Below are 27,616 nucleotides of genomic sequence, written 5' to 3'. Positions count from 1 at the left end.
GATGAAAACTGAGGTGTCCTCAAGAAAAAGTGAGGAGACCTACTAGGGTGAAGCTTACTGCTGATGGTCACAGACTGCAAACCACCAGGAAAGTCTCACCAACCTTACTCACCTGACCTATCAACATCCCAGGATAGGAAGGACAAGAAGGCATTGTCTTCAGTCCTGCCAAGAGGCAGTCTTCATCTCCTAAGGGAGGACACAGCAGCAACGATCTGTGAAGGGACAGAGGGTGCTCTTGCATAACTGCTGCCACAGTACAGTACAGTATGCCTCACTGTGATTACACTGGAGCTTCATCCACAGTGAATGCAGGATGCAATTATAGCACTGCTGTCTTCTTGTCATCTGATGACAAAGCCATGTGGTCCATACATCCTGGCTGGTTGTTGATCGCAATGACAGCATGCTTGGCACTGAGGTGACACTGATGAGCAAGCCTGGACAGGAGTAAAGAAATGTCGACGAGGAGCAGCATCATCGCTGCCCTTACACAAGCTCCAATGGGGTTGGATAGGCTCACTCCGATTGGCTGAGCACACAATAGCAGAGTGGCTATTTCTGGGAATGGAGAATGAACTACAGTACATCAGCCGATCGTATTCAACAAATAATTATCACGATGATCACACCAAATGGATCCAAAGCCATCCAGTTTATGATTTGTGACCATCACATCTCGAACATCACAACGGCCACATTGGTGTAAAATGTTATGTGTCGATTCGCACTCCAACGAGGAGGAAACCTAATGATTTTGGTGGCCCTCTGACCTTCCCTCTAGCACTACAATAGGGCCAAACTTTTAATGGTCAACATATATAAAAAACATTATTCATTTTGCTGACCTTATGACCTATACTGAAGCACCATCATTACAGAAAACCTGCACATTTAAAATTAGTGTATCTCAAGTCTCATTGCCTGTTGCTAACAATTACCTTTTTGCAACCTCACATCTCGATAAACTTTGATATTATATTATTGATTTATCAGGTTAAGTTACAATTTTATTGCAGTGCCACGATGATGATCTTGTACACAGTGTGATGAAATATGTGATCAAAAATACAAATTGTCAGTTGATGAAAGGTACAAATGATCCTCCAGAGATACATGACTACAGCTAAACTATATGCTCTATAAATGCTGTATTGCCTTATGAAATAGTAAAGATTGAGCAGAAATGGATGTTTTGTTTATATTGCAAAAAATATGATTCATTACCATAAACCGTTTTTAACTGTAAAAACAGTTGCAAATTTGATGAATGAGGGAAAACTGTATTCATAATTGAATATTTAAGAATATTCAGCGTTAAAATGTAGTGCTATCTGTTATTCAGGCACTCTTGAGTATTTCCTCTCTGCATAAACAGTTTGAACTTTGACTCATTTACTTTTTCAGTCATTAAAACCATACCCATGCTATGTACAATGTTTGGCTTTTTTCACAAATCCAAATCCAAAACTAAATACAGTAAAGGTCCTGTGCTCGGTGAGATTATTTGCATGTTAAATGTTAATACAGGAATTTCAGATGCACAATGAATGTGTAGTGCACACATTCCTCTTGGTGGAGTTCAGGGGGAAAAATCTGCCTTTGACTGCAAGTTTCAAGTCTGAGGTGTAATTTTCTCCATTACATTTCAAGTTCAGCTGTGTGGGAGGCTTGTTATTCATGCAGATGTCACAAGAAAAGACCCCCCCGCCCCTCTCTCTGCATGTCTTTGCTGCCCTAATTCCTAGGCAAGTGCTGCAGTGGGCTTGTTCTGTTGGCAGTCCATGCCTTGTTGTTTGCTACTTCTTTAACACCTACATAATGTATTTCATTATGATTTGCTGTCAGTCCCTGTCCGTTCCACTTCATCCCATCACTCAGATTTTTTTTAAGGAGGTGGGGGCTTTTAGCACCAAATAAACAACTAGCCTGTATTCTGTTGTCATGCATCTTCCTCTGTCTCTTGTCTGCGTGTTTCTTCCTCTGCCGGGAATTCAATTATCCTGACTGTTGTTATATGATGTTGTCGTGACATCCGATGACGGATTCATTATCTCATCTCCTGGCGTGACAGCATAGCAGCAACGGGGCGGTTGTTTCCTGCACTTCTGCAGTATGCAGCTTTACATCTGAACACTTCACCTCCATCAATGATGCTAGTCTGAGGTTTATACTCTAGCCCTCGCTGGCTTTCTCTCTCAATTAAAGAAAAATAAGAATCTTCTGGAGTAGTTACATTAAAGGTACAGTAGTTCTGGTGGTTAGGAGGTGGCAGAATAATTCAGAAATTTAGATATTGCTTTAATAAACATGAATTAATCAACAGCATAGTAAAGAGAGATCTCCCTCTTTCTGTGCCTGTTTGTGTCAGAGTTCTTTGCAGTTTCTCCTCATTTCCAGTATTGACTTGAAGTTTGCTCTCTGTTATGGAGAAATAATGTATGAATATATCCTGGTGAATTATTTTTGCATATATTTGTTGCAAAAGTGAAACTCAAATGAAAGCTATGGGATTTATTTTCACTTGTGTTGGCTTTTTTCTTTTTTAGTTTTATTCATGAAAGGGCAGGTTCCTGGGTGACAGGAAGGCTGGCACACTGTAGTTGGAGAAAATGTTGCAGGGCTTTGTGGCTCTGTTTTAATATGGAAAGTACTAACCTCTGCTGGGGTTATAAAAAGGTCGCAGACTGTCTCTGACTCTGGTCTCTTTGATCTCTGTCTTTTTTTGTCTTGTTAAAAATTGCACAAAACCTGAGACAAACCTCATATGGCATGGCACGATAGAGTGTGCTAATTCACAGAGGCTGTGTGCCTTTTCCTTCATTATGTACATTCTTTAATAACACTCTCTGTGTTGCAGGGAATGAGTTTGGCCATCCTGAGTGGCTGGATTTCCCTAGAGAGGGGAACAATCAGAGTTACCACTACGCCCGGCGGCAGTTTAACCTAGTGGATATGGATCAACTCCGCTACTGTCAGCTCTACGCCTTTGACCGGGACATGAACCGTACTGAAGACAAGTACGGCTGGCTGGCTGCCCCACCTGTAAGGACATCACACACTCCCTGTACAGTAGGCTTTGTGCAGACTCTCTCAATGACAAAATCACAGGAAATCATAATGTCACAGCGCCATTTAGAATATTTGATAACATCTAGTGTGCCAACCAATTGTTCATAAATGATTTAGCTCATATAAGATTCTTTTTTCAAGAAAAAAATGTATTCTCAAACCATCATCTTTACACACCTTTGCAGTTTCCCTGTTTCCACAATGAGTGCTGTAGTTTTCAGCCATAAACAGAGTTCATTTAGGAAATGGCCTGTTTCTCTGACTGCTGTCAAGGTGAACAGTAATAGATTTCACTCCCATCCTGCAGCTTTTCTCTTTTTCTGCATTTGAAGCCTATGGGAGAAAAAAATGATATTTTTCTCTTGAGGGGCTGGTAAAGTACGGGGATAATGCAAATGGAGAGTGCGGTAAAATTGACAGGGATTAGAAGTGAGTCTGTGTAATTGATTCAAAAATACCCTCCCTCACATCCCTGAGAATCAGTCCTCAGATTAGAGCTACTTCACCTTGCTGCGTTACACTCTGACCTGCGTATTTCTCCTCGACAGACAAATGCAGCAGAGAAGGAAATGTATCAGGGAGCATAATTAGAGACGTGTCTGGTTCACAAGGATAATTTCTGTATATTGGTCTATCAATCAGAAGTGAGTTCTGGCTTACTAGAACCTCTTACACCCTTTACACCTGGATGAAACAGAGCTTACGAGGTAAGGCAAATGAAAAGCAGAGCCTGGCTGATTTCTGAGCTCCCTTTGGGGGGAATGGGAGGGAGTGCTGATCCCAAAGGATTCTACTGGCTGGGAAGACACATACATTTGGCACCAGTGCCGACCTGCTACACACTGGGTGCTGTTTTTCCTTGCTGCTTCAACGTCTTTAATATGTGAAACCATATAGTAGATGACAGCTCTACAATGTATACTTAAGACATCATCTATTTGTGTTCTTTCATTGACTTATTCTCAAATCATGCGTAAGATGATTCTGTTAGATTATTTAATAGCAGTCTGAGGGTTGTCATTTCTGCTACATTACATTATGTGTAAAGCCCTGGGAAGCTGGGATGTTTAGGGAGCAGGAAGACCATCCATCATAAGGATAATTTCTGAATATCGGGCCTTATTACGAGTACCTCCGATAGCAAGAGTTTATTCTGTTAAGGAGTTTTTGATCATAACACCAAATTCAGGCAGTAGTTACATCTTCTGGAAGGCCAGCGAGGATGTGCATAGAATTAGTTGTCATGTTTTCTTTAGCTATGATCATGACATAGCAGTTTTTGTTTTGGATCACACATGAGAACAACTTCTGTTGTAATATGAAACTGCAGAATAATTATTCTGTGATCATCAGAAAGGTTTTGACAGATTGTTGTCAGATTTAAAAAAAAAACATATTTATGTCAAGATAACCCAATGATAAGACAAATTGCTTTTAAATGATCTTGAAATAATTGTCACTGTCTCAATACAACAAGGTTGTTGCCTTGAAATAAAATAACTTTATTATCACAAGAAAACAAAAATTGAAATGTCTTATCAAGCCCTGTACTCTCTGGGCGTCCATAAAGACCACCTGAAGGCCCCTGAATGCTGTGCAGTTTTGGCTATTCTACTCTATAAAAAAGTTATTTGGTCATGAATAAAGAAACGTGGTGACACATCCACTGACGGCAGAGTTACATAATTGATGTCCAAAGACAGTCTGTGTCAAAATTTTGACAGTTTCAGAAATTTTGGACCAAATTCTCACAATGTAACTGCTGCTATAATGTATGTGTATAGAATATGACATGAGATGACACAGAATATTCTGGTGACATTGTTAGTGTCTATAGACACATACACATAAATGCCACATTATTGTAGATATTCACAAAACTACACTACTATAGATAAAGCATTGCAACTGGTTTCCTCTCATGGTGCTTAGGGGCGCTACGAGGCGGCGCTGCATTCACTACGTCATCAAAGGGGGATCACATACCAACCAAGTGCAGAGTAGGGAGCCAGCAGGGATCAGCCATGGATCAGCCTGGGCCCTGTCACAGCCCAGCTGGCAATTTTAGATGGCTGCTACTGAATCTATTGTGGGCGCCATTCTTTAATGAGCCAGCCAAAGCTTGTTGTTTACTGCATTTTCTAAACATGAGTGGCACAGACGGATGATATGAGTTGATGACATTTTTCTGCTCATGTTAATTTGTTTTTTCTGTTCATTGTAGCGCTACCTTAGGCATTCATCGCACAATCTGACATGCCTCAAAACTGATATTGTACAGTTCAACACAGATTGCAATTCATCATACAGATCCATCTGGCACAGTGTGACATAAGATTGCTGTCATCAGACAGTGGGCCTTTAGTCCAAGACCAGGTCTTAATGGGGTCAAGTCGAAATCAAGGCAAATTAAGGCCTACTCCAATACTATTTTAGAACATGTCATGTATACATAATACATAGGATTTTAATCAGTCAACGCACCAGACAACATACTACACACAGACGTGATCTCTTCAGTTGTTTGTGCCACTGGTAACATAATATTTTTTGAAATTCTTACATCAGAAGTGACAAGAGGGAAGAGGTGGAGTCAAAGTAGACACATGAATCAAAACAGCCATTCTGTAAAACTCAACCTAAGATATTAGGTAAGTGATCTGAAGACCACACTGAAGCCAACGATAATAAATCAGGTCCAAGGGTTTCTGTAGCTGACCCTGCGCTCCGCTCTCAGACAGCGCTCGGAAGCAGCTGAGACAAAAATGTCTCCTTCAGGGATTGATACAATATCATAAAAAGACTTTGTAGAACATCACTCACAGATAATGCCAATAACTGCTCAGAGTTTCTGCTGTAATAACCAGATGAGTCTGAATCCTCTGGACAGCTTATCAATGACATTGCCAAGGTAATCGTGCTTAGTGGGAATATTCTATAGCTTGGTTCAATATTTTACTGTGATGGGAGGATCCAAGGGCGTTTTGTAGTTGAAATGAGAAGCATGAGAGGATCTGTGGGCAGCTCTCCCTGTTGTCCCAGGTGTAAGTGAACTAAGCGGAAACGGAAACATGCAGGGACTTTTCTTAAAAGTGTGATATGTGCTCGCCTTTTTGAGGATGTGCAGCTGTGAGCTTCAAAAGGCCGAACTCTGGACATGCACTGAAGCTCCTGTTAGTGCAGAGATAATATTACTTGAGGTCCCACTGTGATGAAATGTAAATAATCCAGTACACACTAGCAAGCAGACTATAGCATCCAGAGAAGTCTATGTTCTACTTATACCAGCATTACTTAACTGGGATGCAAACCATTACTGTTACCCATAAGATACTTGAATTTACTGGTGATATAACTTGGTAATCTATCTTTATTTGTAATAGTAAAAGCTGTTTGTGAATCCCACCATCTTAGTTTTGTTCACATTAGAAAACTAAACTTCTTATTTTCTAATATTGAAGTCATTGGATGTTCCTCTATGATTCAACATTCCTGAAGCAAACCTCAGGGGGAAAGTCAAAACATTATTTCTGACCTCTTATCCAGCAGCGAGTTCATCTTCAAATGCATTTTCAATGTCTTCTGTCTCCCCGGAAACATAAAATGCCCAGGGGCGAAACCAACGTTTAAATCAAATTTTTCCGCAAACTGTGCCGGTGACTTAACTTACATTCCAGTGAAGAAAAGGAGAGAGGAGAGAGGAGGGCTTCAGTTTGTGGAAATATTGGATTTTAACAGCGCTTTCTCCCTAAGTTTCACCCAAAAGTGTTGTTTCAGGTCAGAATGATGCTGCAGGCAGTGACAGAAACAAAAACTTAAGAGACTCTTAGACCTATTGTCAAACTGGAAGACGTGGCTTTCATATCAGGTGACCATATGTTTGCTTAGGGAGATATTTTTCTTGGTGCACACTTGAAAATTATTAGTTGGATAATAATTTGGAGTTTTCTCAGCCTGTTATAACAGTTATTTATTTATAAGTAAGAGTGCCCATTTACTGTATATGCTCATCAGGTCACAACTTGATGGATGCAGGTTATATTTGCTTTCCAATGCTAAAGCAGTTACAGCCAGCCAGAGGAGCTTGGCATTACTCCAGATTTGTGGACTTCTCATGTAGAAATGGACTTGTTAAAAGACTCCAGACTGTCAGCTCATTCCTTAACCTCCATCCTCTCTGCCGGTCCAGTTGCAGGGGTGCTTATCTTTTCGTTCAGCCGTGAATATTCTGCCCTGAAATTGGCTTGGGGAACAAGGCACTAAAAATAGGGGGTTGGGTGACATTGATAATCTCTGCTAATGACACGTTAACAGTAGCTTGCTCCACAGGAGAGTGGCGGCTTTATCATGTGCAGCTGTCTAAAGCTGACAGTGTGTGCCTTGCACTACCCTGGGCTTCTGCTTTTTGCTGATGAGTGCCACCTGTAATTTGATGTGGGAATGTTGCTCAGCCTATTTGGAAATGTGTAGTCCACTGATATAATGTGCCCCATTATAAGTCTCTAAATCCAAGATGAGAAAGGTAATGACTATTCATGAAGAAATATTTTATTAGCTTTTTTTTCTCTCCCTTCTCCCCCTCCAGGCCTTTGTCAGTGCCATGCATGAAGAGGACAAGGTCATTGTGTTTGACAGGGCAAATGTGCTCTTTATCTTCAACTTCCACCCCAGTAAGAGCTTCCAGGACTACAGGGTGGCTGTAGAAGTTCCAGGAAAGTATCCTTTTAGCTCTCATCTGCCATGTCACTGCTCACGTCCTTTTAAATCTTCAGACGTTGGCTTTCCTCTGTCACGCCACAGTGCATCTCAGAGTAATGATGTCTGTGTTAGTTACTTCTTTTATACAATAACATGACAAATATTTTTGAGCTTGACAAAATCACTAACTGGAGATATTATATAAGAATGGAAAGATGGGAATTACATGACCCATGTGCACATTATCACTATAAAAAACTCACAGAAAGTATTAGAACTTTTCTGGGACAGTGTCAGTCTGTGAAATACTTCGGGCCAGAGTGAGATAAAGTAGGTCAACAACTATTTGGTACAGACATTAATGGTTCCCAGTGAAAATATCTAATTAACTCTGGTTATCCTGTAGTTTATCATCAGGCACCACTAACTCGTCCAAAACCCTTCACTACAGGATTCTCTAAAACGAATAACCACATTCCCATCAGATGGGCTGCCCTTGCTAACATCACGGTGCCTCTAGTGTTGCTATAAGACCTTTTAAGGATAAGTCTTTCAATATTCTGTGCTTTTCTTATTGTAAGCAAACCCTAACCCAAAACCAATAGTGCATTAGTCTGTCTTTCAGTACTTTCCCACTTCCCCAGCCTGGGGACCCATCCATTTGTTTCTACTGAAGATGTTAGTCTTGAAAAACAATCAATACAATATATAGTTTCATTTTTTTTTAAAAGACAGCTGAGCAATGTAGTTTTTAGCAAATGTTACTCAAACAGGAGTACATTGTTAAGCATTTGTCGGTCACTATTTTCTGCTGCGGATTTGGAGTGCTCACCAGTATTAGCACCAGCAGGATGGTATATGTGGGATTGACTCATAATAAATTACAATGCCCTTGTTCATGTTAATAAAGGGTAATGTCAGCCAGTGCAACGGCATGGCATGTCTTTTTTTTATAGTTTTTGGATAACAATGGAGCTCTATGTCACAGAGGAATAGGATATATCAGGCTTTGACTACATAGACAAAACTTGTTAGTAGGATCAATTCATAGTCGGTTTTGGTCTTTTCAAGGGATTTATAGACAATATATAAAATAAAAAATATCACCTTTGAGGGCAACACATGTTTGCCACGCCACAGCGTTGATGTGCGTCAGCTTTCTGGAAAAGCACCAATTTGTAATAGTATTTGTATGCTAGAGTAAGATGAATTATTGAAAGATAATCTTACTTGTATACCATGATGGTGAGCAAGTAGCTGATCTCCAATGCATGACAATCAGCTACTGAGACTCTCAGTAGCATAATCTGCCCATGAGTTTCTTAATCAATCACATGGTTCTGTATACAATGTGTGAAGTAGGTTTATGTCAGTCATGTTTACTAATAACTGCTGATATGAGTTTGAAGGCTAGACATGGTTCAAAGTTAATCTACCAATACATTCGTCTAAAAATCCCATCTAAGAAGATGCATTCGTCTGGGCTGAGAAGTGGATCAGGGATCTAAACACTGTGTCAGACTTGTTTAAAGTAAATGTGACTTGTAAAGACCCACAATTTTAATGTCAGTGTTTTCTACGAGGCTAATACTTTTGTGATATAAATTTAGCAGTCACTGTTGAGAGGAATATGAGTCAGTTGTTCGGTGCTGTTGTTATGCTATTAGAGAGAAATGATAGCAGAGCCCAGTGATTCAGAAAGCGCTCTCTTTAGCGGCATTGGCTGTCTGTCTTTCCAGCAAGCAGCGCAGAGGAATTTAATGAGTCCCACAGTTGTGATTACAGCAGGCTTAATGATCAGGGATGTGAAGGGGGACAGAAAGCTGACAGATTTGTATTTATTATAATGGACATCATTCTCTTCTGAGGCCCACTGGAGCTCACGCCAACAGTTTCCTGGATGGATACGAAGCTGTGTTGCTTGTTCAACTATGACTTAAATAACGTGATGGTGAGTCGAAACGCAGACAGAGTTTGTTAGTTTTACTCTGGACACCAGCGGTTCAAATCACTACACATGAGCAATCCAGTCTCAAATTATGGTGATTCGATTGGCTGACAACGAGGCTGTTAAACAGCCGTTGTTCTTTTTGATTTCTACATCAAATCAGACTTGTTGTTTCATATAGATGGATGTTTATGTTTCTAGCTAATTATTATGAAATAATAAAACTCTGTCGATATGTAATGAAATATCCTGAATGAAAAACATTTTGAATGCAGTATCAGCCTGGTGATATCCTTATATTAACAAGCAGTATATTTTATTACATCTCAAACAACTTCAAGTGGAATCCCATTGCATTTTGCACATTACATTATCCGACAATTTTTATATCATATATTGTTATGAAGATTTTTAGGTCATAATGTTACTGACTGCCTGCTTAGCATGATTAATACAGTGGATAAAAAACAGTACAAACAGAACATTTCTAATCTCTATTGCAAGTGTTAATCAACATCTTAAAAAGACAAAAAACAACAACATGTTATTAAATGTGAATAGTGAGACAGAAACAATAATCAAGTTTATTTGATGATTAATAAACAACAGAAGTATCCCCTAATCTCTTAATATCATGCATTAATTGTAAGCTTGTTTGATGTGCAATAATTTTACGTTCTGCCTCGTGTTGTCGGCTCTGCCTTGATGGTGTGAATCTCGGGCACACCACTAATAGCCTTGCTGCAGTGTCTGTAACACCGTTTTTGAGGGTTTATTTTCATTTAGATGGAACCACATCTTTTCCTCCTGGTGCTTCTTTTGATGTTTAAGGAGAGGCCTCAGACACTGGGTGGGTTGAGAGGAAATGCAAATAAATGTGAGGGCAAAGCTTTGGCTGTCATTATACAGAGAAGCAGTAAACACATAAAGGCAAATGTGCTGTGTGTGTGAGGAAGGTAAATGCGCCGTGTGTATGAGGAGATGCAGATCCTCCGATGGGAATGTGTGCAGAGGATCCAATTAGGGGAGAAGACAGATGAAAGTGCCACTCAGAGGCAGAGGAGGTAAACAAGACAAGCTCAAAGAGTCCAAAAGTGCTTTTTCATTACACTCAGCTGTCATATACTTAAACTTTCTTCTACCTGTGTGAGGGTCATGGATGTCACAGTGGAGCCCCACACCACTACTGGATCTGGAAATAATAGCTGGATGTAGCTGACCATGCTGTGCGCTGCTGAAAGTGGATCCAATCTATGGTGTTATTTCGTTTGGCAATATGGCAAGTACCGTTTTATATCAGAGTGTCCCTCTCCAGCAAAAAACACCATTAACTTGCCTTTGGTCACACACCAGATGACTGTATATTGGTCTAGATGGATCTTCAGGTGGTTTGTGTGTTTGGTTGTTATAAAACTGTTATAGTTATTTTACTACTAAACTAAAAATTAAGCAGAATGTTGCAGCACTGTTTGAAAATGCATTCTGATCTGCGTAACAGTGTCAGTGTAATTATACATAGAAACTCTAAGAAAAAATAGATGTCAATGTAGCACTGAAAAGAATCCAAAGTTGATGATGTTCAGATGTGTTACAGCGAAATAACTGTGTTGTTTTAGTGTCTGGGGTATAATTTAAAACTGAAAGTCTGCTGTCTTAACTTTAGAATAAATAAATAACAACTCAACTGCAATATAGTCATCATCTCTCAGTATCAGACCTTAGTTGGATGCACAGTGACTGTTTGACCTCTTCATATTTTTCGACAAGCTTTTCTTTTGCTTCTCATTGTCCTCTTTTAAATGTGTTTTTTTTTTTTTTCACTCCACGAGGAAAAGGAGAGACAGCAAAGCAAAACCCCGAAAATATAGGCCATTAAAATGCAGTCAACGTCAGCTTTTCGACAGGCACTCAAACCATCAGTGTTTTTTATTATTTTCTCGATGACTCGTGGTGGACACATTCTTCAGACACTGGGCTTTATCTGGCTGGTTAGAGTATTTGAAATCCCAGTTGGATCCTGTCATGAAAGCTGTACCTGTCAGGGCAGATTGGTCTTTGATTTACACTGTGCCAATAGGCAGTTGAGATTGTGTCAGGTCATCATTCTCCTTTTCTGTCTGAGCCATTCCTTGAATGCCGTTTGGAATAATTCAACTACAGGTGCAGTGACACTAACTAACTAGAATTTAGAATAAAATACACACAGTCACGCATAGGTGGCAATAATTTACTCTGATATTATCTAGAATGTACCGCATAAGGTTTCTGAAAAAGGAAAATATGTATCTAAATTTTTCTTACCACAGCGTGCTATAAGACACATCAAGATGGATTGCATAAACAAAGTTGCATTACATTTCTGTGCAGGTTGTAACTCTACCAGATATCATCCACAAACATCCTCATCAATCCAGAGGCTTAATCTGTGGTTCTAAATTTTGTCAAATGCTGTTGACAAGTAGAGGAGCTGCTTTTATTTCAAGCATTAAAGGAAAATTCCAGTTTATTAGAACTTGGGTCATATTTTTGTAGTTTTGGCCATCATTTATTTTATATGATACCGTTGTACTCAACAAAGTAATTCCTTAATCTGGGAACATAGTGATCAATTTAGATGGAGCAAAAAGACACCAGCAGTCAGATGATCAAACATGTTGTAAACAAGCTTTTCATGCTTGTCAGGGTTCAACAAGCAGTTGAGCCCTCTGTATATATGTAATATTTCTTCTGCACAAATGTATAGCTGTGGAGTTTTGTTTCATATGTAGTAATAATTTTAAAATAAAAGGATGCTCATCACTTTTTATAAAAAGTACGACGACGAACGTCATACGTGTAAATTTCCTCAAACTTGAAACATGGAAACATCACAACAGAGTGCAAAACAAAGTTACGCTGAAGGCTGTTGAACAATACTTTTAGGTGTCATGCTCTTTATACAAAGTGATGGACATCCCTTTATTTTGAAATGAATAGCCTCACTAGGGTCTCACTTTACTTCAGTTTATCTCATTTTCAGCTGCTGGTTAGACCAGTCTCTTATTCCTCTGTGACAGAAACTCTTTCTACCATTTCTTCCACTCTGATGTAACTTGCACCGGCTTAGCAGAAAGCAGGGAAAAGTCAACTCTGAAAAGCCAAGATACGGCATTTAGAATGCTTACGAGGCCATGCCACATTCTTCAGATGTGCACACACATCTTGTTCACCCACGCCAGGGTGCTATTACTTTCATAAAGCAAGAAAAAAAAATGACAAGCTGATGGGGAAAGTGGTGGCTTGGTCATGCAATCATGGTCATGGCCAGATTGTTTTCAGGTCATCAATGGCTCTAATCATCAAGCTTCAGGCTGCCTTCTTTCCTTTCTGCTCATTGGGCAAAATTGATTGTGTTCTTAAATCTTCCCCTTTTTTCACAAAGGCTGTATTGATTACAATACTTTCCAGCTGAACTGCAAGTTGTTGCGGCCATCTGTAGCCGCTAACAAAGACGCAATCGCTCAAAGCTTCCAACTACCAATTTGTGCTGGTTCTCGCTTCCATGCCGAGAGGTTTGCCGGGGAACTCTGAATTACTTAACTATGCTTCATTTCCAGCACACTGTGTGCCACAGACATGCACACATACTGTACACATGCAAGTCACAAGACTGTGGACTGTGAAGGAGCACTGCAGTGTTACTAGCACTCCAAATCCAATATTTACAGTTCACAAACGTATTCCGTTCACTGTTAGAACTAGTTAAGGTTTTTATTGTTTGTATTTGGATGATTAACCTTTGAAATCACATATATCCTCAGTTTACCAGAAGCATTATAATCACTGAGAGAATATTTCCATATTCCTCTGATAGTTATTGTAAAACCTTCATCAAAATGAGTGTCAATAATACACCATGGCAGCGAGTAGAGCACAGGAGGTGTGGAGGAAGGGATCTTCCTCCCCAGCAGAAACAATGCACGGAGCAGCACTTCTTTTTAATCATCACTATCAAAGCAGACAAGCAAGCAGCAAAAGCGGAATTTTCCCAGCTCTGGGGCAGAATGAGGCAGTGTTTGAGGATCACACTCAAACTCCAGAATATCGCCTATGGGGAGAAGGTGATTATTCATCCAGCCAATTAGGGGGCTGTTTGCATGTCTGCTCCTCACTCCTGGTGTTTGTTATAGTAGCACTATAGTACAGCTTCTATCCCTAAGAGACAGGAGTAAATAATGTACTGCACAGATGTGGGAGTATTTATGGGTATTTACATTATACATGGACATCAGGGCACACATGTAGGCTACTAAGCATTTCTGACTGGCACGAGCAAGGCTAAACTTTGCCTGGAGAGAAGTTTTCAGATAAAAATATATATTTATGTACACACTTGTCAGAGTGCACTTTGTTGCATTTTAAATCCGGCTTTTAAAATGTCTTATTTCGTGTGACATTAATAACGGCCTTGTAACCGATTCCGACATCCATCCTTTTTGTTTTTTGTCAAGCAACAAGATGGGGGCCGTGCTAATGTCAAGCAGCTGAAGAAAGGGAGGAGGGTTTTTTAAATGTCTCCCCGGAAAATTGTTTCTCCAGACAGACTTTGGGAGCTCTTTGCTAAGAATTTAGATACCACATTAGTCAGTATTCTCCATTTACCCCTGCTGAAGGACATAATTCATCATGTAATGGATTTGATCTTGCACTTTTGTGAAAAAGGGGAATATAGCCCTCACTGGAGCATATGGCATGATTTACATATTATATTTTATGCAATGACTTTCCATCTTGGTTCCTCTTCAAGAACACACATGTATGTCATGTATGGCAACAGTGGTAACCTTATTATGGAAGCTGCCATCACTCAGCTCTTCAGTGTCTGAGTATCCTTGTTCAGAAGTGCAGCAGAGAGATGCAAAAAGAATGAAGAAAAGGGGCCTTCACTCACCCCTCCCTCCCCCACACACTCATACGACACCTTTACCATACATGATCAAAGGCAGTCACAGTTTTTTTTTTTACTATTAACTAATTTTTACCACTCAGTGCAGCGAAAAATCACCACCACCCCCTCCCTGACACATAATATTGATACAACTTCAGATTCATCAAGCTTTTATGACAATGAGCAGCTGATAAATAAATTGTAAACACCAAGCATGTGCATGAGCAATATACAGAATATTCCACATAAAGTATGCTGTATTTGTGTAGGAAAATAGGACAGATTGCAGCGTCCAGATGTGCAAAGCTGATACAGTGTCTGTTAGGTCAGTGTCAGACCTAAATGCAGAGACACCCTCTGGGGCCTCTGACCTGAGAGGGATGAATGCCTTGGCAGTCATTTATGTGTTATTTTGTTTTTAATTCAGGTCTATTTGTAGTGATTTGCTCTCACTTTGACATTAATGAGTTCTGTTTCGTGATCTGTGTCAAAAAGCTTAATTATTCAAAGTTGTAAATCAACAAAACATGAAAAAAAGTTCTAGAGTGGATATGTTTCGTAGACTGCATTTTTGCGTATTTGGTGTCACTCATTTGGATCCTTTTTTTTGATTGAATTCATTATTTATGCAGTGAATTAGATAAATTAGACAGGCAGGCTGGATGGTTGAGCCGTGGCTGAATCACTTTTGTATTTATGTTAATTTCAGGCAGCGTTCTCTTTGTCTGTTAGGGCTCCGCACTGTCACTTTGTAGTGCTGGGAAGGGGAGATGAATGCTGATGGATGTGAGGATTTCAATGAATATAAACCAGCTGAGCACTGCTAAACCAAGTCTGCACACCAAAAGCACTGGTGATAAAACCTTCTCTTGTGCTTTTTATGTCTTAGATCTTATAATCTAGTTTCCCACTGCTATTGCGACTTAACCTCAATCTTTGTCAGATACAAAATCAAGCTGGATTCAGATCAGGTTCAGTATGGAGGTCACGGACGGCTGGACCACAACACGGAGTTCTACACAGAGGAGCAGCCCTTCAATGGTCGCACCAACTCAATGCAGGTAAATATTTTTTGACTCATCAAAGGTCATCTTTTGTTGAACGTCATCGAGTCCTAACTATGGAGTGTACTCCAGTTATAAGTCCAGGGCTATTGTATTCGAGTCCAGTCTCTAGACCACTTTTCTAATAACCTATGCCGTATCACCATCCCACTCTGCATACTAATGCTAACATGATTGGAGGATGTTGTACATTCACACTGACAAAGTGACTAAATTAAGTGTACTCAAAAATGTCAGTATGCATACTAAATGATTTTTGAGTGTGTCACTGATGGACACCCTTGTCCCACAATGCAGTGCACATATGTAATGGAGGAGCTGCTCACAGCTGAAAAACATCAAAGGCAGCTGGTGGGTGGTGATGAGACAGCTCCAGAAATATCTCGTAAAATAAAAAATGCAGGATTAAAACTTTGGACAAACATCTTTCTTTCTCTTTGTTGTGTCCAAATTTATTTTGCCTGTAGCATTACAAAATCACATGTCTAGCTTCATTAATTAATGTACCAAAGGGGCATTAATTTCATGTATACTAATTGCCTTAATACGTATGGCAGCGAGTATTGTGTAGATATTGTGTAGTTTTAGGGTGTAGCTTTGGTCTTGCATACCTTTTTCACGTCAGACATTTTGACTTGTCAGTTACACGGGTGTAAAAAAAAAGAAAAGTGATTGATGCTTTTGTTTGGGTGTGCTGGTGTCATGATAGACCTTTCTGACAGAAGATATTTGGACTTGCCGTTGCAGGGAAAGCACATGGCGTAACCAATAACATTAACAATGACTTCCATTCCATTAAAGTGTCCCAGTAAACCACACCAATGAGTGCCTGGATCCTGAAACTTGCACACCTAAGGCTCATAATATACATGGACCTGGAGGATTAATCCGTATATCTACTAGTCAACAGACGGGAAACTTATCCCTCGTCGACACCAGAATATCTTCTTTTAGGACTTCCACAATGTAAACATTACACAAACATGGCGTCACTTATATGCTGACCTTACTCCTGATATAGGCTACTTCCCCCGCCATTCACATGCTAATTGTATCTTGCGGACGCATAGGCAGGGCGCACATGAACAACGCTCCGTAGAAACCCAGGATATGTATGGTAGCCATGATGAGTCATGGCAATGTTAAAAGCAAGTACATTACCGGCTTTAATGCTGTATCAGTTACACCTGTTTTTTCCCACTATGACATGTCCGAATGTCTACTATGAGAGGTCTATTCTTTCTTTGCAGCACTGCCAACTGTTATAACATGTGATGTTCCTTGTCAGTTTATATGCATTAATCAGGTGGATATTGATGGTTTTACAGTAGTTAAGTGTTGTCCTTTATACAGGGAAAGAGGAGCACACACAATCTGCTTGTAGCAGTTACAAAATATGATGAAATAGCTGTCAGTGTATTAATGTTTTGTCCTTTTATGTTTGTTTTTGATTTCACAAATCAATTTAATTAGCCTGAAATGGAGTTTGTAGTGAGAGGATCCTTTAGAGCCATTCTAATGAGGTTTAAGTGTGTTGTCATGAATGAGGGCTGCCTGTTCTGGCAAAAAGCCACCATCTCTCTGGTCTGGGCCTTTCAGCTTTACTGCTGCTCTATAATTTAGTATCTTCCTCATTAATATCGTTAGCTTTTAATGCAGAATCCAGAAACTGATCAAATATGGCTGTATTACAAAAAAAAATGTCTACTGTACATCTGTCTACCAGGAGACGGGATCCATTGTTTGTGGTTTCTCCACAACATTAGGCTTTGTTTGTGAATTTCGTATTTGGCTTCTATGCATTTTACCCTTCTCATGCTGGCAGTTATCCTGGAGTTATTGAGCGTTATGTGAATATGATATCTACAGCTCCTTCAGATTCTTCAGCAAACAATGTGCATTATTCATGGCGTTAGAACTTACCTTTTCATGTGTACGCCTCTTAAGCTTGCGCAGCGTCACGGAGGGGAGAAAAATAACTGGGAGGAGAAACCACCGGGCTTCCATCATGGAGACTGCTTTAGGCTAATAATATGAACTAGATCGGTCCTTGAAATATAGAAAGAAACACTGATATGCATTTTAAGCAGAGTGCTCCAGGATCTTCCTCATGTTTGCCTCTTTTTTTTCCTGATGTAATTTTTTCTTGATTAAAATGCTGAAAGGCAATAAGATGTTTATGAATAAGGTCAGGGATGAATTAGTGAGGATCAGCACCGATACCCAAGCACTCCAACTATAACTCGGCTGATTGCTTGTGTTAGATCTTATGGTAATGAATCCAATTAATGCGTGAGGACAGTGATGTCTGTGAAGTGGTCTGTCATCCTTCATCTCCTTCTATAGTTTTTCAGTTTGTTTAGTGTAATATTAAATATCTCAAGGCAGTACACTCAGGCTGTTTCAGTTAGTACCAGAGTTGACATAACACCTGATGAGGTGTTTGTTTTTCTGAGCTCAACCTGAACCTTCTCAGATCAATACTGAAAGTGTTGCAGTTAATGGATTGAGGATATTACTCTATATTAAGAGTTGAACGGAGCACTTAGATGCATCAAAAATGTGTTTGGCTCACGCTGCTATTTAGAGCATCAATTCAGTATTATTTAAGGCCAGTTAAAAAGCCTCTTCCTCTTTCACGCAGACAGTGATCCTCCATCGTATTAGCTTAGGTTTCATCAGTTAAGGACTCAAATTCCACATTCTCTTAAATCTTTTCTAACTCTTATTAATTCAAACACCACTGCTTCACCCACGTCCCTCTTGGCCAAAATGTGAAGTTTAGTTAACAAGTCATCTGCTAATGTTGGCACCATCATGGATTAATGGGGAATGAAAGGAAGTGAGAGGAATGGGGCTGACAGGGAGGGAGGGAGGAGGCAGGGTGTGGACCCTTCTGCACATACTGTATCTCCTTTATAGGCTTTCTCATAGAGATTGCACAGTGAGACTGTAGTCTTGCATAAAGATGCTGCTTCTCCTCCTCCTCCTCACACCTACCTGGTTACGACAAGAATAATCAGACAAGAGCCTCTGCAGGGGCTGCAAAGGTGCCCACACCATCCATGTTTTATTTAACAACTGTTGCTTTCAAAGTCTGCGCAAACTTGTGCTCTCCTGTCTTTTTAATGGGGCCGTCAGTTCTCCAGCTTCCTCGTTACTGAGTGATAATAAACTCTCATATTCTCCAAGAAGGCATCACTCCTCAGACCAAGAATGCTTGGATGAAAGTGGATGAAGCCAGCAGAGTCGAGAGCATCCCAGTCTGCTTGGTAGGCTGTGGCGAGCATCATGTAACTGTAACGCCCGTGTTTACAAATGTTGCCCTGGACGGTTGCCATGTGACATCTCTTTTTCTCCATTATCAAAAAAATCAATAAAGAGAAAATGCCTTCTCAAAACAAACAACAAAAAACAAGAACAAAGTAGAACCTGTTGGACGTGACACATATGGTAAATAAGTTCTACAGTGTATTCAGAGGAATGCTGCATATTGTGATAGGCGTTGGTAGGCTGTGTTGGGGTCAGAAATAGTATTTCACTTGAAAAAAAACTATTATCTATTTATCAGATTAAACTTTAATATTACAGTGTATGCTGAACCTTTTACACATGTCTTGCTAAAACTATCTCTGTGTTTTTGAGAATATTTTGATTTCCCAGTTAGAATTTCCCTTTAAAAAGAGTGTACAAGTTGTAACTAATGGCTTTATCAAGGGTTAATGAAACAGAAATGTATAGATCAGTAACAAGCTGTTAATAAGAACAACTTTTGGGTTGCTAGGTTGTGAAAAATACTTTTTGCTGTTGTTTTATAATTTCATTAATTAGTAAGTAAGTGAGTAGTAGTACCATCTATGCCTAAAATAAAACATTCTGAATTTATTTTCTTTAATTTCTTACTAATTGATAAGATCCATGTCACTGACTAGGTTTAATTAAAATGCTAATATCAGTTTTGGGTTGTGACGAAGCATGACACCATGACTGTGTGTGGCTGGTATTGTTTTCACCTTGTGAGTCTGTGTGTGGAGTTTATATGTCCGTCTGTGGACAGATTTTGTCAATGCGATAGCATCACAACCGTGCAAGATGCAGTCCCGAAACTTCAGGTGTGTAGTTGAGATCAAAATGAAGGCCGAGTTCCAAGATGGGTGAGGTCCCAGCAAGGGCGCCAGAAGTAGGCAAGGGGCCATTGGGGCCCCCACTTCATGCCCCTGTTCCACATTTGTTTTAAGTTGCTGATCACTGTATCACTATGTTGGTATGTGAGTGTGGCCAACGTCAACATGCTGACTGGCGTTGCAGCTGGTGTGATCCCGTGGCAAGATGGTTGTTTTTAATATTAAATAGATCCGCAGTGCCCAAAGTGGGTGCCGTGTCAAGGGAGCAGAAAGATTTATCATAACTTTGTTAATTTATTGTGCATATTCAAACAAACAAATCAAAACAGAAAAAAGCAATAAATATCAAAATCACTGTGTTAGAAACACTGTTTATTATGCAGTTATGCCACAGCTAATGATGTGACAGCGGTAGCTGGTTGTCATAGTAACACAACACATTTTCTGGCTCTGGAGTTTCATCAGCAGTCAGAAAAATAGTGTCGGTCAGAGCAAACGATGGAAAAGCTTGACACGGTAAACATAGCGCAAAGAAATGCTGATACATCTCAGCCCTCAACACAGTCTGACAGGACTGGTTGTTTGTCGTTGTACATGTTAATCATGTTAATTGATTTCATTTAAGGTAATTTTAATATTAACCCATTTGTGCCCAAATTTTTTTCGGAGTTGTAAGGCATATAATTTTATCAGTTGAGTCCCTCTGAATCATGTTATGTATTTATTTCTTCCATTTTGTACTTTGTTTTGAAGAAAATTGCATTTTTATGACCGGCAACAATTGTTGCCAGTAGTCACACAGCTTGTCACTAGGTCAAATGTCACCTAATAATAATATAGAAATAATAATAATATAGTAATAACAAATTGATAATATTGTAATAATAAATAATAACAAAAAGGTGGAGGGGGGGGGTGGGTGGTGTAAAACAAAAGTAGTAAAACTGTAAATGGATACCAATGGATATTATCATCCCAGGAAGGTAGCTAATGATCATGGTTCAAACCTTGATTCCCCCTGTATAAAATTCAAAACATCAAACAATTTGAACTGGTTTCTTTATTCATAAATAACTTTTGTAACAGATTTACACCTCAGACCAAGTCTGTATAATATAAAAACAATGTCCAACAGGTTAAAACATAACAACAAAAGGTTTGAAACATTGAATTCACACTGCCAATCGAAAAACTGCCAAACAAGGGTGGGAACAAGTTGGTGGAAATAAAATCTCTAAAAACGTATTTCTTCCCATACATTCCGTTACCTTTCATTCATGTTCTACACAGTGTGGTACTTCTTGAAGCACTCCACATGTAGTGGCACATTACACTTTTCACATGCAAATGATGTGCGTCCGTCACATTGCTTGCATCGCTTGTACCTGCTGCCAGTGTTGCAGGGCCAGGACTTCTGTCCGCCACAGTTTGAGTCCTGCAGCATGGCCAGGACCTCTGCCATGTTGTACCTAAGGAAAGGACAACATACATGATTGATTTTTATTTTGACCTATGTTATTTTATGAAAATTGCTTACATACATAGTATACCAGAGGGAAAAGGGGGATTTGTGGCGGGGGTGTAGAGGTGTACTTGTGAGAGGTGTCCAACTGCACATCAAAAAAAATTTTACCTCAGTGAAACACAACCTAATGTTAGCTAACAAAGAAAGATCGCTTAGCAGCTAGCAAGAAAATGATGTATGGTACGGAATCAAAATCCTATAGACACAGGCCTTGAATACCTGTGAATTTATTTAGCTAGGAAGAGTATTCTAAGAGGACTAAAAAGAGCCATTGTACATCATTCTACAATTTGAAATAAGTAAATTATGAGCAATCCTGCAGACAGTGTTTTCCTTTAGTTAGCGACAAGCTATGTGCCCACTGGCAACTTTTGTTGCCACTCACAGAAACAAGCCCATGAACAAAAAAATATTTATCCCAGGTACAATTTTTTGGGGGAGGGTTACTCTAGAGACTTCAATGATTAAATAATAATAAATATGTTTGGGGGGAAAATCATAAGAAATTTATGAAAATTACCTCTTTCCGGGAGGATTTGCATCCGCCATGTCTTCAGCCGGAAGGAGCAGGAAGCAGGTGATGTTATGTAACAGGAAGCACTTGGAAATTATTTTTTATAAATCAAAACCTTAGTCTAAGTTGTCTACTAGCATATAAGTGGAAAAAGATGCATTAGAACCTTTGAGGTTTTTTATTGTGAATAGAAAATGACAGTGATATACTTTGGCAACAATTGTAAGGTGGCCAGAAACATGACTCCAAATGAAAGCTTATGTTGCTCCGTAACTGCTGAATGTGTAAATAAGAAAGTTCAGCATATCATGTTAAAAATGACATGGCTGTGTTCAGAACTTGTTTTCATTGTCCCCAAGTGAACATAAAAATCAGTTATTGCAGGTTTAATATTGATATAATGTAATATAATCATGTCTAAAATAAGATAAGGAACAGTAAGCGTCAGTGAATATATACATGTTATATTGAGGGTTGTGTGGCTCGTGATGCCATAATAAAATAATAAGTAGTTGCTCTTACAAAATAAAGTGCTGTAAGAGCAACTACTTCTTACTTTTTAAAGTGTTTTTAGGTGTTTGATGTAACAGGTTTATAATTGTAAGCACATTGTTTTAAAGAAAGTAGGGTCTGTTAGTAACAACAAAAGAATCAGCTCCCATTCATTCATTTCATTTTACCCCTGGTAATATGAAGAGAGTGAATGTTTCACAGCTATGAAGCCGTGAAGCTGAATAAAAAAGATGAAAAATGCACTCTTCTCTTTATGCAAATACAAAATGTTGCGGCAAAGCCTTCATCTGAGTGAACTGACAGCTTGATATACTCAGCAGAGCATTGCACGAGAATCTCTCACATCAAGAACTAGGACTACTGCTATTGAACGATAACAATTTATTCATTTAGCAAGACAAAAACTTAAATAGTCCGGGGCGAAAATTCCCCAAGTGAGAAATGTTATTTTAGGTTAACCTCTACTGGTATTTGTCACATTTAGAGTTTTGTTTGAGTGTTATAATGTCAAAGACATAACGCTAAGAAATACTGAGGAATAATTAGCCGCTTCAAAACCGTTTGATAAACTTTGCATGCATCAAAGGGGTTGTCTCCTTTGACAGTTTCACATAAAGAAATTAAACTGAAGTGAGGAAGAAAAAGAAAGTGAGAGAAACGTAGCAGGCTTGTGGCAAATGATCAAAAGACGTACATTTCTGTCAGAAACATCTAAGGCCTGATGTTGAAGTGTGAACTAACATAATAAAACTGTGACGGCACGTTGAGGACCTGCTTCACACTTTAAATACAGCACTACTACATATATACAGTACTACTAAATCCTCATACACATACTGTGTATACTGTATGAAACATGTACACATGTACACAGGTGAGAACTTACATTTGAGTATATTTATTATTATATTTATTATTTATAGCATAGTTTACAGTACTCCTCAATCGATCAATCAATCAAGATCATTTGTCACATGTAATTATATAATGTACAACCACAGTGAAGTGTAATCATTTTAATGTTTTGTTTTGTTTTTAATCTATTTTGTGTAAAATAACAAAACAGTTTTGAAGTTCGCTTTTTAGATTGTTTGTAGTGCAAATCTTCCTGCAAACTGAAAACTGAGAGACTGTTGGCTCAGAAAAGTTATAATCCGGTATCGTTCTGTTTACAGGAGCTTAATGTTCAAGTGTTTTTATTAGTCAGGTAAGCTCTGTGATTAAGCTTATCACAATTGAATACAGTACTTGAAGGGAATTTACAACCTGGGTGTTGTAATTGTGGTCATTATTCCTATTAATACTCAGTTAATATTCAATAAAAAGTGCTGATCTGTGAATGTGGTGATGACAAAAATAAGACCCAGGTTGTAAACAGAAACAGATTCTTTAATTGAGTCTTGACTTAACCATCCAAGTCAGGTTTGTGTTGTTAGCTGGTCAGATCCTTGGTCTGCCTAAAGTACAACCTGCATGTACAGAAATGCTTAAAGGGAGTTGATCCTTGTTAATTGAGTAATGGAGCCAAACAGCGACATGTCTGGAGACTTTAACTGCACAGATAGCCAGGCTGTGCTCTTGCCAGCAACCCGGGTCAGGAGACACAAACCTAGTGGATGATATATTCCTGTGAAGAACCTCATGAATCCTTTATTAGTGTGTTTGAACATTGATCAGATTGAGTATTAGCCCGAAGGCTGGACTCTGCTCGCGAAGTGAGTAGAAAATCCCACTTCTCACATGAGACTGTGATATGAGGCGATATCAGAACATCCTTAAGACAAAAGAAGTTTGAAAAAAAAAAAGGCCTAACTTTCATATTTGCAGTACATGTACTTTGAAAAACTTACTGCTTTGCTTCCTCTTTATCTTAATTTGTTTTGCAGCTCTGATATTAACGCTTGGAACAAATTGTCAGATTTGCAAAGGTTCTGTTGTTCAGTAACTGCTGTTGGATCTGACTGCTGGTTGTAACTGCTGTTGCTTAGATCTGAAATGTGGCTTATGTATGTATGTATGTGTGTGTGTGTGTGTGTGTGTGTGTGTGTGTGTGTGTGTGTGTGTATATGTGAGAGAGAGAGAGAGAGAGAGAGAGAAGTGGTAAACACCTACTCCAAATGACTCACCAGAAAGCAGCAGAGGCATTATGGACATATTTAGACAAATCCAGTCAGATGCTGGAAGCCCAGTGTTGCTTGTTGCACATTGCCTTCTCAATACGTTGGCAGCAGAATTTGTGCTACATTGATGAGCATTGTGTCAGACATTATGCCTGAGAAATTTATGTTAATATTGGGTGACTGGATGTGTGATCTAAAGGATCTCATAACATAGGTTAGCCAGGAATTTGAAATTATTAAAGCAACAAAACTTTTGAATGAGGGTTTCTAATATTAAACTAAAATATATCAATAAATAGCTGCTGTTTGTAACTACAAATAGCTTATCGTCATGGATGAATTATGTGTCAATGGGCCAGTGTCACACTGGTAAAAGGTCCCCCACCCCTACTACATAGGAGCAAGCCACCAAACTTTGTGGTGTTTTATCACCATTGTGCATCTCTTTGTTGTCATTTTGCATCTTTTTACAGTCTTGTTTTGTGTCTCTACTTAAAGGACCATATAAGTGTGTCTGCAGCATTAGCTCTTTAACTTTATTCGTGCATATTTGACAGCTGGACTGTTTGTGCAATCCATGTTTATTTGCCCCAAACAGCAGACTGTAGCTGTTAGCTGTAAGCTAGTTAGCAACGGATGTGTATGCAAAGGTGCCTTTGTTGGCCATGTAACCGTAGCACTTACAAATCTGATCTTGGACTGTTATGTTGAAACATTTTCAACTTGCATGGACAATTCTGATCGTGCCTTTCCACTGACTTTGTATGTAAATGTACCTCCTCTGAAACTGGCCTCACGGTCTGTCTGAAAACAACCTTACAAACGAAGTAGAACTCATAGAGAGAAAAATATGTTCAAATTATTACTATTACTATTACTATAAAATAGTTTGCAAAATAGCTAGCTGTAATATAAAGTAACTCTTATATCTATGTGATCAGATACTCTGAACAACAGTGTCACTCCTTGGCTCGATTCCCACGGGTCGTCTTGTTTTAGCTCGGCTCAACGTAACATGACCCTCTGGTCCTGTGTTTGAGGAGAATGTTTCTGACTAAAATGTGACATAATGGGAAATGTGTGATCCCTTTTTTAATTGTGTTTAGTCTGAATTATAAGTTTTATTTTGTAACAGTTAATTTACATTATGTAGAGTATGTATGTATCTAATTTATTACACCTTCATGTTGTGAGGAGTAGCATGTTAATTAGAATGTCTTCCACTAATTGCTGTGCCAACACTTGGGACTATCTGCTGCTCTTTGTTCACAGATTGATTTAGAATTTGTCACTATTGCTATCTATTTGGTGGAAATAAAAGCTGTTGACATATTCCAGGTTAGGCACAGTGGTAGCTTTTGTCTGAACAGGTGCAATGATTCATTCTGCCTTCCCTTCTCTCTGCGGTGCTTCTGCATGGAGGCTCTCCCACTGTGACTGTTTAATTAGTCACCAATGTCTGTGTCAGTGTTTCAGCGCCGGGCTGCTCGGCTCCCTCGGTGACAAACTGTTGCCAAAGAAACACATCCACAGCGAGCTCAGATCCACTGATGCCGAGGGGCGGCTTGAAGAGTTCAGGGGGTGATTGAATTGTTTACAGCCCTGCTCTCTTTTTCAGTTTTCTGTTGGGAAATATAGCATCATTTATGTCTGCTTGGCTTTTCCTTTGGCATAAATCTGAAATGACTAATGGTACACGGTGGCTCCTTGCCTCCAAACGACACTGTGAATATCAAAAGGATTGATCAAAGACTTTATTAGCTACACACTCCAAACTAACACCCTCACTAAGATTTGTTTGTACTGTATATATAAGGAATCTGACATTTCCAGGCTCGATTCCTTCTTTTTTTTTTTCCATGGTGTGCTTATTTTTTGCTGACATGTTTTTTCTTCAGTCCACCAAAACCCGAGAGATTCTTTTAGCTCAGCTTATGCCCACTGGCAGATTGTATCTTCACAGAACCCCAAATTTACAGTTGATGCACAGCCAATGTATAAGATGATGAAACACACAGTTATTGCGTTGATTGGAGAGCTCAGAATGGAAAATTATTTGTATTTTTGCCCCCACTGTAGGCAAGAATGCTCATTTGGGGATCGCTTACTTGAATGCACAAGCTTTGAATGCAATGTGATGTTAATGATGTGAATTCGAGACAGATTAAGTCACTGATCAAGAACTTTGCAGCACCATCTATGCCAGGATGCATATTCTCCAAAGCTCAAAGCTTAAGATGAAATGCCACAGCACCAGTTCACAGGCACAACTTTAAGCACTTGTGACTTGTCTCCGCAGGCAGATCTGCTGACTCCAGTGCCACCCAGAGGTCTTAATGGAGCTGCAGCTCTGTCTGTCACACTTTGATTATACCTCTCTAACCTTGACGGCCCCTTCGATCAAGTCTGTGGTGTTTGTGTACTGTGTCCTTTGAAGAGTTATTTTTCTGCTCAGATCTGAATACCCCTCTAAATACACCCCCCCCCCCATCCTCTTCTTCACTTTTTCCTCCTTCTCCTCCTCCGCATTTAGCCGACAAGTCAACCTTGATTGTGATAAGTGATCACACCTGATCGTCAAGGCACCACCAAGTGCCTCCATGTCTGACTTCTAAACAAGGATGAAGCTGAAGATTCAGTAATCTCCAAAATCAGTGATCTCGTTACCATCATTAATCTTCAATTGTCATCTCACTTTTCTCCCCACTGTCTTTCCTCCCTTTGTCTCTCTTTCTCTTTCTTTCTCAGGTCTACATCCCCTGCAGAACAGCTATTGTCCTGGCCAACGAGGAGATAGATTACTGTTATTAGAGGATGATTGTCTCTACAGAGACCAGGATCGAGAATGGATTCCAGCCTCAAACTGAGTGTTAACAATCACCTTCATCTTAAAGTGTCAACCTTGCACACCACCCAAACCCACTTTTTGTGTTCGAGTCTTTTTCTAAATGGGAAAAAAAAGCATTTTGAGCTTGTGTGCTTTCAAACACCATCTGCAACCTTAGATGCTGTGTAACCCCATTTACTACAGATTGCTCCATTTGGGAAGCGTCCAACCTAACCAGCAGCTAGATGCTAAAACTTAAAACCCTGCCGAGTCCATCCACCACT

The 27,616-nt window shown here is 39.4% G+C and overlaps 1 protein-coding gene across 1 annotated transcript in view; it reads left to right on the top strand.

Annotated features, from left to right (window-relative positions):
- Positions 1-27,616, top strand: part of gbe1b (glucan (1,4-alpha-), branching enzyme 1b) — a 75,112-nt gene extending 47,496 nt beyond the window's left edge. Inside the window, exons 13-16 of the mRNA XM_070905848.1 lie at positions 2,861-3,045; positions 7,658-7,788; positions 15,589-15,706; positions 27,254-27,616. Of these exons, the coding sequence (XP_070761949.1) occupies positions 2,861-3,045; positions 7,658-7,788; positions 15,589-15,706; positions 27,254-27,316 (497 nt within the window). The 3' untranslated portion in view covers positions 27,317-27,616. The remainder of the gene's footprint in view (positions 1-2,860; positions 3,046-7,657; positions 7,789-15,588; positions 15,707-27,253) is intronic.

Source organism: Enoplosus armatus, chromosome 5, assembly GCF_043641665.1.
Source record: "Enoplosus armatus isolate fEnoArm2 chromosome 5, fEnoArm2.hap1, whole genome shotgun sequence".
Taxonomy (NCBI): domain Eukaryota; kingdom Metazoa; phylum Chordata; class Actinopteri; order Centrarchiformes; family Enoplosidae; genus Enoplosus; species Enoplosus armatus.
This window is presented reverse-complemented; position numbering and strand designations above follow the sequence as displayed.